At 41.4% G+C, this 12,274-nt stretch overlaps 1 protein-coding gene across 1 annotated transcript; it reads right to left on the reverse strand.

The window, feature by feature from the left end:
* Nucleotides 1–10,479: 10,479 nt before the first annotated feature.
* On the reverse strand, nucleotides 10,480–11,496 carry LOC118574683 (melanoma-associated antigen B4-like). Its single transcript, XM_036175606.1, has one exon. It carries the CDS (start codon nucleotides 11,494–11,496, stop codon nucleotides 10,480–10,482), a length of 1,017 nt encoding a protein of 338 aa, XP_036031499.1.
* Nucleotides 11,497–12,274: the final 778 nt, after the last annotated feature.

Genomic DNA, 12,274 nt, shown 5'->3' on the forward strand with positions numbered 1-12,274 from the left:
TCTTGCTATGTGGGGGTGGGGATTGGCAGGATGGCTGAAATATGGTCCTGGGAAAGCACTGGCTTTCCTTCCTTCAGGTTGTAGCCTTGGTATGTGACCCAAGGGACATACAGCTGGATGATACTCAGTACATCAAGGCTTGGAAGGCCTCTGTAAGGGCTTTTTTTCCTATCCACATTCCCCCTCAATGGTCAGAGCTATGGGGAGGCCATCTACACACTGGAGCAAGGTGCTTTGTCGATATCTTTTCCTAAATTCCAAGAAATTGCCACTTGGGGTCCCATCACATGAGGCTGGCAAGTCTCTGAACCCTTCTCCTGGTCTATCTCCCCCGTTTCCTCTCTTGTCTGTTTCCTCAAGGACCGTGATCACTACATGGAAGAGTTTCGTTCCCTGTTTCTCTTTTGCTGAATTTCAGCTGTTGCAAACTTTTGAGCAATTTTTAAAAGTTAACACCTATTCATACTTTCATATCTCTCTAATGTCTGGATCTTTCCCTTTATGTCTGGGGCCAACTGCATGACAAAGGCCATATTAGCGGCGAGTAATTTTTTCTTTTTAAAGATTTTATGTATATGCATGCTTTATTTGCATGTACACGTTTATGCCAGAAGAGGGCATCAGATCTCAATAGAAGATGGTTGTGAGCCATCATGTGGTTGTGGGGAATTGAACTCAGGACTTCAGGAAGTGCAACCAGTACTCTTAACCGCTGAGCCATCTCTCCAGCCCTGTTTTTTGTTTTTGTTTTTTTTTCCAGTAGCTACCCAATATGTCTTACAGAGTCTTTCTAGAAATCTAGCAGGCAGTTCATCAGGTCTTTGAATGACCAGACTTCTATAGTAAGTTAGCTGGTAGGTTTTCTGACCATGGCTTTCAATTCCCCCAATAATGTTTGGTGAAAAAAAGCATCCAACACTGTCCTCCCTTAAAAAAAAGTTTCCAACAATTTTCTTTTCCAAAATCATTTCCTTATCAACAAAGCTGATAAGGGCCTGCAACTTATCTATCAAAAATGGAGTGGTTTGGCTTATTTAATTATGCAAGTCACTGATAGAGAATAAACCATAATTGGGAAACGTTTACAGCTTCCACCCCCAATACACAGCCAGCACAATTTGGGGAAGTACTTTCCCATTCCTTGGGAAAACCCAGCTGCTTAGAGCAGGTGGGGGAGGGAGCAGAGAGCTCAAGGTTCTGGGACTTACTTCTCCTCCCTGCATGCACTAGGGCTTTCCCCATCCCCACACAGAGAACAGGACCAGAACCTCAGGACCACTAGTGGAGCCTGAGATAAGAGACTAAACAAGCTGGAAGTGAGTGCTCCAGAGGGAGATGGGGAGAGGTCAAGTTCCTCTGGAGGGCCTGGGAGAACAGATGGAGGTTTGGGGGTTTCCTTGGGCTACCTTCCCCAAGCCAAAAGGATTCAGGTCCCCAACAAGAGGGCACAAGTCATAAGCCTTGGGGTAAGGTGGAAGGTGTACCTCCCATCAGAGAAAGCCATTATTTATACTACAGGGAAACTAGTGGCTACTACAGATGCCAGTATCACCAAAAAACCAGCAGCAACCGGCTGGCATGGAGTGGGGGGAGGGGTGCTACAGGCACGAGTGGACATCCAGCAAGGCCCATGAGACTGCAAGAAAACAAGGGCAATGATGCACCGCCTGGGGGGTAGTGGCTTAATGAACTGATTACTCTAGGATAGCTAGAAGTTTAGAAGGAACAAAGCCACACCAGAAGGCACAGTCATACAGAGCCACATAGGAAAGACAAACTGGGACGGCCATAACAAATTCATACACCTGTTCAGAGCAGGGGAATCCAGTGATGTCTCACATGGATCCCAAACATGGGATCTGTGGTTGGGTCTGACTTCCCCTCTTGTTTCCTAACTGGATGGTACCTTACAGACCACATTTACGTCCAGGGGTGTTCAGAACAGATGACCCTCAATTACCCTTTCTTTTTTTTTTTTTTTCTTTTTTTTTTTTTTTTTTTTTGAGTGGAGGCATCATAGTGCCTGGCAGCAATTGGTCAAAGAGGATTTTCTTGGGACCTTATAACATCTCAAGACACACCCACTAAGAGTCCTCTTCAGCCAGCCCATTCTTCCCAACTCCTGGGGATCCTGAGGTCCCTAAGTGTCTAGGTCCAGTCTCTGGGGGCCTCACTGGGGGGTCTCCAAAATGTTGCATGGGGACACACCAAAGATAAGCACTCAGACACAGTTTATAACCAATTCAAAGTCTTTATTCCTGCTGTCTTCAATTATACTCAGGTATTCAACACCCAGGTATAGACCCTGAGCATTTTGAGCAAGAGGCTTTTAAAGGCAAAAACCACATCTTGGTATCTCACAGTGCAGCTGTGGGGGGGGCAGTTTGCACAAACAAGCAGTTTAACATAAACTAAGATAGGATGTTAGCTAGAGAAGAAGGTTTGAACAAGCAGGCAGTTTAATAGAAGCTAGAGTAAGTTGGTAAGTTAAAGAGGGTGTCTTGGCCTTGGGTCCTAGAAGAGATTTGAGACATTTTCCATGAGATTCTCCAACAAGGAGATCAAATTCTAGTTAAACCTGAAATGGCTTCAGCAAGAATACAAGATGGAGGAATCTCAGCACTCTCTTGCCCTGTCACAAACCAAGTTAACAATTTTAGTTCACATAAGCATTTACTTATAAACCAATGTGGCAATAAGTATATTATGTAAAAGTAAACCATAACCACAAGTAGTTTATATTATACATAATCATACACACACACACACACACACACACACACACACACACACACATATTTTTTTTCTTTTGGTTTTCTGAGACAGGGTTTCCCTGTGTAGCTTTGCGCCTTTCCTGGAACTCACTTGGTAGTCCAGGCTGGCCTCGAACTCACAGAGATCTGCCTGGCTCCTCCTCCCGAGTGCTGGGATTAAAGACGTGTACCACCACTGACTGGCAAGATATTTTAAGAAACCAAGATTAAACATGTTTATGTTTGTTTGGATTATATTTTCTATAGTCATCATTGTAAAAGGGAAACTTAATATAGAGATCTCTAGTAAACTTATAAATCTATTAATTTATATAATCTAATCTTAAACCAAGAAAAAGAAAAAGAAAGAAAAAGAAAAATGAGAAAACCAAAAAAAGAAAATAGAAAAAAATTTTACATTTCACACTTCAATATTTTTATGTTGAACAAATCACATGAATTTTATGTTATGTATTATATAAGTTGGATCTTGTTTTGGAAGGAAATCCTTATCAAAATCTATGTATATAATATTAAAGTTTTATGAAATGTTTCATACTCTCAAAGGTATCATTTTGATAGGTGATAAGATGTTAGAGTAATCAAATTTATAAGATAGTATGTATTTATCAGACCTTACTTATATGATCAAAATATTTCAATTCGAATGTGCACATGCAATTTAATTGGACATACCAAAGGAATAATTTTAGCACATAACAAAAATGAATTTAGAAAGAAAACTGAAATCATCAGTGTGTATTAAAAACACAAACAGCATATGAAAAAAACCAAAAATATACAAAAATAATTATCATAGACATGACACAATTACATGAAATTAGGTTCACCTAGTTACGAAAAAAATGTTAGAAAGTTTATCCTATTTCTTTAAGATGTGCAAAAAAAAGGCTTAGTAATACAAAAGATCAAAAAGTGAAGTTTGTCCTAGACACAAGACAAATTCTCGTGCTTTTTTCTCTTTCTCTAAATGGTCAAGGAAGGAAAATTGTTTTTTATTGTGTCCCAGACTGTTTTCTAGCAGGTAACCTGGGGTCACAACTCATGCCAAGTCACATCTCGAGACACTTCCATAACAAGAAGATTAAAAGAACCAAATTAAAAGCAGAAAGCAAAGATTTACTGTGGTCATATTGGGAAAAGAAGGAGGATAAAGGTATCTTCTTTTCCCCCCAGAATGAAATTCCTGGGAAAACCCCCTTATCCTTCCTGCCCATTCTTTGATATTCTCTTTAGAATCTTTGTATCTGCCAGACTTATTACAAGAGGCAGGGGAAACAGGTTTTATGAAGAAAAAAAAAAAAGCAGTGTGCTACTACACAGATCCAGTAGCAGACTGGATGGATCTAGGCAATGTCTATTTTTGATATTAGTGACACTCAGACATTTAATGGGTTTGAGGTTAGAAAAAGCAGAAGCAAAGGAAAACAGAACCAAAGTTTAAAAGGACTGGTCAGTCAAATGACAGATAAGATGGATCTCAGCATAAATCCTCAGGAATGCTGTGGTGAGTACACAGACCTAGCTTCACTTGGTAATCCTTAACAGTCTGAGCGGTTCCCCTAAGCTTTAGGGATCTCCACTCGGTCCAAACAGAGACTTTGAGCTTAAGGCTGGAAGGAATGTTGGGACTGGTTTGTATAGTGAAGACACTTTAATGTAAGCATGGGAGTTGAAAGGAGAAAAAAGCTGCTGAAGGAAAGCTGTAAGATACGTAAGAGATGAAGAAGAAAGGACAGAGAAAGAGCTGAGTAGGAAGCTATGTTAGAATTTATCCTTAGGATATCAACTCTAGAAAGGTTTTTAATTTTTTTATTTTAGCATCTCATTTAACTCACATATTTTAAGGGCTTTTTTTTTTTTTACAACGAACTGCCAATTTTATCAATTCTTTTTGTAAATATTTTACATTTTAATTATAACAGGCTGTCTGATTTTTTTAAACCTTTCTCTAGGTTTTTCTTTTCTTTCTTTTGGTTTTTTGAGACAGAGTTTCTCTGTGTAGTTTTGGTGCCTCTCCTGGATCTTGATCTGTAGACCAGGCTGGCCTGGAACTCACTCTGTAGACCAGGCTGGCCTTGAACTCACAGAGATCTGCCTGGCTCTACCTCCCGAGTGCTGGGATTAAAGGTGTGTACTACTGCCACCTAGCTTGCCTAGGACTTTCTTAAGTCTGCATGATAAACCACTTTGGGGGTAGTTATCTTTAGATCTTCCTTTTTTCCTCCCAAATACTTGCAAGTTAATAATTATCACACATAAAGCCAGCTAGAGAACCGGATGGTAATTTATCTCCAAACACCCAAACATTTCCCCCTTTTTGGAAAATTTGTTCATATACATACGTATGTACGTATATTTTTCTTCTCTCCTGAAAAATTATCTGCCCATGCTAGCTAAGGAATGTGTTTGGGGTCAGTTTTATGTGCTGCTTGTGGAATTAACTTTCTCAGATTTTATGTTGCGACTTCCTTCTCCCACTGGGTCTTGGGATTATCCTGCCTGCTTACCCAAACATGAGGGGCTTCTAGACACAAAGGGACCAATCCCTCATATATGTTTTTCTGGACAAACCAATAAAGTTCCTTCTCACTCAGGAACAGGGTATGTTTGTTTGGTTTCTCTATGCAGCCATTGCACAGAGTGTGATGTTTCTCCTGACACCTCTTATGGTGACATTTCATTTGTGCTGAAATGTGATTTTATTTGTATGTTAATAAATAAAGTTGCCTGGAGGTCAGAGCTAATAGCAAGCCATTTAGCAGAAGTCTGGCAGTGGTAGCACATGCCCTTATCCAATCACACCACAGGCAAAGTCTCTGTGTGTTCAAGGACACAGTCAGCATGGAGACACATGCCTTTAATCTCAAAACCAGCCATAGAAACCTGGAGGTCTGTATACACAGGCAGTGATGAGGAAGTCATGTGGTTGTGTTTAGAACCAATGAGAAGGTAAAACAAACAAACAAAAAAGAAAAAAAAACGGGTCACACAGGAGAAGGTCTCTCTCTCAGGGGAAGGATGGCAGCTACTGGTAAGCTAAAGGCTATTCGATAGTGCTCTGACCTCTTGGCCTTTTAACTATTTGGCTCTGTTTCTTATTCAATAAGACTGTTTAGAATTACATCTACAACCTCTAAACTTTTGGGTGGGAGGGGACAAGTCTCTCTTCTCTTTAGCGCTTTGATCATCAGGGGCTCATAAAATTTCTAAGCTGAAGGCTTGGCTTCATCATAGGAAGAATTAGTTTTAAAAAACACTGAACAAAGAGACCTGGGGTAAGTCTGTGGCTGGAGTGGACTACTATGGCTTGAGATGACCTCACACCATGAAGAATTGTCAGCTCTTTCAGCTAACAACAATGCTCTCAAAATGTACAAGTTCTCAAACTTTTTGGACTGCTGGTTCTACATTTACAGTTAGTTTGGCAAGCCCTGTTCTCTGCAAGTGATGGAACGTGTGTAATGGATTGCAAGCACTTGAAACTATGACTACTATATATAAGATATTCCCCTTCTGCTGTCTCATGGCTGCCATTTTCAAACAATATTTTTATGTCCTTCTTCTAGACATAAAGAAGATAGATGAAGAGTCATTTGACCTCTGCTCTGTAAGTTTCTCAGTGTGGGAATGAAAAACAGAGACACTCTTCTGTCCCTGTGACTCTAAGGTCCCTTCAGGTCTCACCTAGGTAAGCCTGACTTCCTCCTGGTAACACTGTAGACCTTCCTTCTTTGAGTGCTAACTATGCGTGACTGTCATACACATGTGTAGAGGCTAGAAGTCAACTTAATGTCTTACTCATTAATTCCAAGCTTATTTGTTGAGACAAGGTTTCTCACTAACTTAGATTATCACTGGTTTGGTTGGTCAGGCTGGCCAGCTAAGCCAAGGAGAATGTCCTCTCTCTCTCTGTCTACGAAGTACTGAGCTACAGGAGCCCACCACAAGCACCACGTTTTTAAGATGAGTGCTTATGGATTGAATTCAGGTACTCATGCTTGGGCCACACAAAATTTACCAACTAAGTCATCTCGTTAGCCATGCTCCCCTCCTTCATGTTAAGGTATGTGTGTCCTCTACATGAGCCTTGTGTCTGTCTCCCTGAGAACCAGCAGAAGGAGGTGAAGAAAGATATTTCCTGGCTACATACCTGAAAGAAATTGGTGAAAAGTAGATGAAGGCTTTACAATGGGTTGTTCATCACAGAGCAGTAAAAGGATGTCCTCCATTCAAAGTATGGGCAGTCCTAACAGTTCCAATTCAGGTGCTATGAGACACAGCCCTAGAACCCAGCCCTGAACTGTCCAGTTCACCTCAAGTGGGAACCTGCCTGTCATTACCTTGGGTCCCAGGTGGTGACAACAGAGAGGATTATGTGTGTCACTCACCAATATGAGATAAATGTCCACACATTCTTTTTATCAACCCAACCCCTGACACAACCTGGCAATCTTCCCTTTTTTCTTTTCATATGAAGTGACTTTAAATAACTCTATTCTTGTTTGTGCTTATAAGGGATTTGTATACTAATTTTATTTGGTAAGTTATTGTCTTCTAAATTTTTTCTTTGAAAGAAAATTCTAGTCCAACTGTATTAGACCCCCACTTCATAGAAGAGTTTTTTTTTGTCACACAATATATCCCGACCACAGTTTCTCTTCCCTCCACTCCTCCCAGCTCCCTCCTCCTTTCTCCCCCAGCTCCATTCCCCTTTTCCTCTTCAGAAAAGATCAGGCTTCCAAGAGATGACAGCCAGACAGGACAAAACAAGATACAGTTAAGACAAGATGAAAGCCCTCATATTGAGGCTGGACAAGGCAATCCCAAGAACAGGCAAGAGCTGCCCATACTCCTGATCCCACTGTTAGAGGTCCCACAAAAACATCAAGCTAACAGTCTAACATCTAGCAGAGGACCTAGCAAACACCTATAAAGGTCCATATTTGCTACTTTGGTCTCTATGAACCCATGTGAGTCCTGCTTAGTTGACTCACTGGGCCATATTCTCCTGGTGTCCTCCATCCTCTTTGGATACATAATCTTTTCTCTAATTCCCAGGGTTCCCTCATCTTGGGGGTGGGAGGTAGTGGGCAATGGAGACCTCCAGATTAGACTCTCTCTCTCTCTGCATAATGTCTGGCTCTGGGTCTCTGTACCCGCTCCCATCTGCTGCCAGAAGCCTCTCTGATGATGACTGGACATGTCAGTTACATGAGAAGGTACTCTGCAGGCTACAGCAAGAGAAACCTGGATATCAACCCAGCCACAAAACCCTCCACCCTCTGTCGTGCCTGTAAGACGTGTTGGGACAATGGTGGCTGGCTAATGTTTGCTTTAAATTGAGGTCCACACTATGATAGGGAGCCCATGCCCTAGTCTGCCTAGATGGCCAGGAAATAGGAATCTGGACAGCCCAGGGACCTCGTTCGAACCAAACCAACTGGAAAAGTAAACAATGAAATGATTTCTAATGATATTCTGCTATACCCAGACTTGATTTGAAACCTTTGGTCTCATTTCAACAGCCTCAAATTTCAGACACTCTCTAGGTAGAAGTGAAATTTGCCTTGCTGTCCTCGACTACCCAAGAGCTCCCAAGGTTAGTAACAGTCAAAGAAGTATGTGTGTAGGGAGCTATCAGGTTCTTGGTACAAGCTAGAAACCTAGCATCTGTTGACATGAGACAGACAACATTTTCTGTTGTTCTTTAAGGCCTTTCGATGTCCCAGATGGAAGTGAACATGATTCATGGTTACCATACCCATGTCTCTCAGCATTCTTTCTGTGTTATTCCAGTCATTCAAACTTGGAATCATGTTGACACTTGGTAGGTAGTCCCCCCCTTCTCTCTCTCTCTCTCTCTCTCTCTCTCTCTCTCTCTCTCTCTCTCTCTCTCACACACACACACACACACACACACACACACACACACACACTTTCTGTTTAATTAAGGCCACACCTATCCATCTAAGAAGATCCTATGACTGATTAAAAACTTCCTACTACATAACTTCCTACTACATAAAAGAGTAAGCTCAACCTAACAGTTCTCATGGCCTCCCAGAGATAGAGATGAGGCTTTCTTAGATGACCTTCCTTTTATGTTTCCCTTTAGCTTCAGAATGCTACTTTCCTGAGCATTTTTGTTCTACTTGGGTCTTACATGATCCCCATTCAGGTTTATCAGCTTTTTCCTATCAGAGTCCAGCACTCCTTTCTCACCTGACACAAGAAAGCTGCTCCTGGGCTCTGATAGCCTTTGGGATTTGTGTGGGTATATGTGTGTAGGTGCTTGCAGAGGCCAGAAGAGGGCACAGGTCTCCTAGAGCTGGAGGCAGTGTGAGCAATTAAGACACAACATGAGCGATTGGAGTAGTGTGGTCTCTAAATCACATGTCTAACCTAAACTTTTTCACTTACTAGCCATGTAAACATGGGAACATTTAGATTCCTAATATTCTTGCTCTCCAAGGAGAAGTGATTTTGACAAGTTCCTTCTTGTATAATAGTGATACATGTGTATAATACAACAGATCTGTGCTTGAATCTCTCTTGTACTGAATTATCAAAAAGTGTCAATTAATAATATGAGCATTTTACAAGACAGGCAGGGCAGCAGTGGTGCACATCTTTAATCCCAGCACTCGGGAGGCAGAGGCAGGTGGAACTCTGTGAGTTCCAGGCCAGCCTGGGCTACCAAGCGAGTTCCAGGAAAGGTGTAAAGCTAAACAGTGAAACCCTGTCTCAAAAAACCAAACCAAACCAAATCAAACCAACCAACCAAACAAACAAGAAAACAAAATAATATGAGCATTTTAATCTAATTCAATTTTGTCCATATTTTTTCTTAATGTCTTGCCTAAAAGATTCTACAAAAAGTGCTGTATGCCAGGTCATGAAAAAAAAAAAAAGAAGCAAAAACAAGATATTTTCCCCTGAAGATAACTAGCAATGAATACAGAAAAATACTTTTTGTTGATCAAAACATCACCCCATTTCCTTTTTCTTTTTTTTTTTTTTTTTAGAGCTGAGGTTCGAACCCAGGGTCTTGCGCACTGAGCTAAGTCCCCAACCTCCCATTTCTTACTTCTTTAGGAAGTAGAGATCTTGTTCTAGTCTCTCCAATAATGTGAGCTTCTCAGAGAATGTATCATTGCATATTATAGACCCGCTGCTTCTTTTACTAAACATTTCCAGTACAGAGGGTAACGATTTTGCAAGAGTAGATAGATACTCAGTATATGTTTGGGTAAAAGCATGAACCTTTTAAAAGAGATCTGTTTCTCTGTGATTTCATTTCTCATATGTATTTTAATACCAGAAGCAAAAGCCAATATACATCTCTGACATCACTGAAAAAAAGACAAGGACTAAAAGAAAACATTTATTGAAAGCCTAACACTCTTTGAATATTTTTCTTTCATATTTCATAGTATTTTCTTAATCTGATTCCATAGTATCTTACTAAATATCACCAAATACTTAGAACATTTCAAATTGTGAACTGCATTTCAAATCATTCCAAATATTTTGAGCACTCAACTTTGTAAACAACAGTGAAGGAACCATCTACAGAATTGATCTGTACACATTCTAACTCCAAGATAACGATTTGCTAAGCCACCCCCAAAACTTTATCAACAACATATTTGCAAAAAGATACACAGACCTTTTCAACCATATAGCAGAGGCTACCTATATCTCACTTGTGAGTAGGATGGCTTAACTTGATCTTAGTATGTCCCTTGGCCTTGCCCTTAGTGCCAGGCTTGGCTGCAGCTTCGGCTTTGGCTTTGGCTTCGGCTTTCTCTTCCTCTTCGACCAAAGCCTGCTCATAACGAGATAAGTAAACCCCAGGCATGCTTTCACTGACCTTAGCTAAAAAGTCCATCACCTTTGTTTCGCTTGTTTCAGCATAGGCTCTCGGGCCCCACAGGAACTCATAGGATGGAGGCTCACTGTTAGGAACCTGACGGTATTCTAGGTACTCTTTGCGAACTAGCTCTTCAGTGATGAGCTTCTTGATATCCCCAAAGATGAGGTGTAAGATCTCATCATAGACTCCTAATACATGCAGGAAGTGCCAGACATCCTCCTCTGAAGCACAGTAGTTATTTAAGTAGATCACACTAAGAAGAGGGATCAGAATGCCCCTAGTAGGAATAGACAGCTCACTGCTCCGACTTCCATCATCCTGGAAATCAAGCTTGCTGATAAGCATGTAGGATTGACCATTGGGCTGGATTTCTTTCAACTCAAGGCCAAACACCACATCCAATCGATATGTGGCTTTCTTAAGGATCTCAGGGAGGTGCTCCTTGCACCTTTTGTTGATGACTTTGAGCATCTCTCCCCTCCTCATGGGCTGCTGCACTCTGTATTTGCAGAGCATGTACTCCATCAACACGCCTGTCTTCCTTGTCAGAAGATCCATCTGTACGCTTCCAGTGGAGAGTAAAGCCCCAGAGGAACTCTGCTTTCCATCTCCTTGGCCCTGGTCACCTTTAGCAGACCCTCTGGGGCCCATTCCTTTGCTGGGGGCTGAGCTCTGAGAGTGCTGTGGGAAGTCGGCAGGAGGAGTGCTTGCCTTAGCATCTCCTGAAGCTTGATCAGCGCAGGCACGTGACTCTCCTCCCTCTGCTGCCTTTGCTTGAGTATCCTTGAGCCCCTGGCGACGTTTCTCACGGGCACGAGCCTTACTCTTCTGTCCCCTGGGCATGGCGGCTAGTGTCAGGCACAGCAGGAGTCGTGGTAGTAGAAGAGGTAACTGATATACCTGAATCAGGAAAACAATGTACTATGAGCATTTTGAGCATGCTGAGAACACTCTGGCTTTCACCACTTCCTCCCCCTTCCTTGTCGCAGATTATAATGACATCAGTGTTCTAAGAACTCACTGTATTCCTCACCTGCTGGTCGCCTTACATACACTGCTGAGGTAAAATATGGCTCCCTCTCTCTGGTGTTTGAACACTCACAATTCTACTCACATCTAGTACTATGCTACTGTACTGTTTCACAGAATCCAGGAGGAAGAAAGCCTAAAGAAGACTTGAACTTGAATGGCGACACCAATTCACATGATAACATGGATGGCAAAAATCTCATGAGGCTCTACCCCTAGATGAAGCACTATAGACAATGGCTGTTAAGAGAGGGACAATCAGTTTCCACAGGCATAGTCACTCTAATTGGTTTTCTGCTACCAAGTGGTCAGTCCTAAAAACATACACATGTAAGCAACACTAGACGGACTCAACAGGTTATATTTACACATTCATATAATACATATATGCATTTATATTATCTATTACTTTATATTATTATAGTTACACATAAGAATATATAAAAATATATGTATGCATTTATATATTGTTACATATGTAACAATAATTGAGAAAATAGGCCACGAATTTGAGAGGGTACAGGGGAGATATGGGAGGGGTCAGACAGAGGAGAAGGAAGGGGAAATGATATAATACAGTGCTTATATTGGG

This window comes from Onychomys torridus, chromosome X (assembly GCF_903995425.1).
Source record: "Onychomys torridus chromosome X, mOncTor1.1, whole genome shotgun sequence".
Classification (NCBI taxonomy): Eukaryota; Metazoa; Chordata; class Mammalia; order Rodentia; family Cricetidae; genus Onychomys; species Onychomys torridus.

Coding starts and splice junctions, on each gene's coding strand:
- LOC118574683 (XM_036175606.1), bottom strand. CDS start 11,496: ATGCCCAGGGGACAGAAGAGTAAGGCTCGTGCCCGTGAGAAACGTCGC.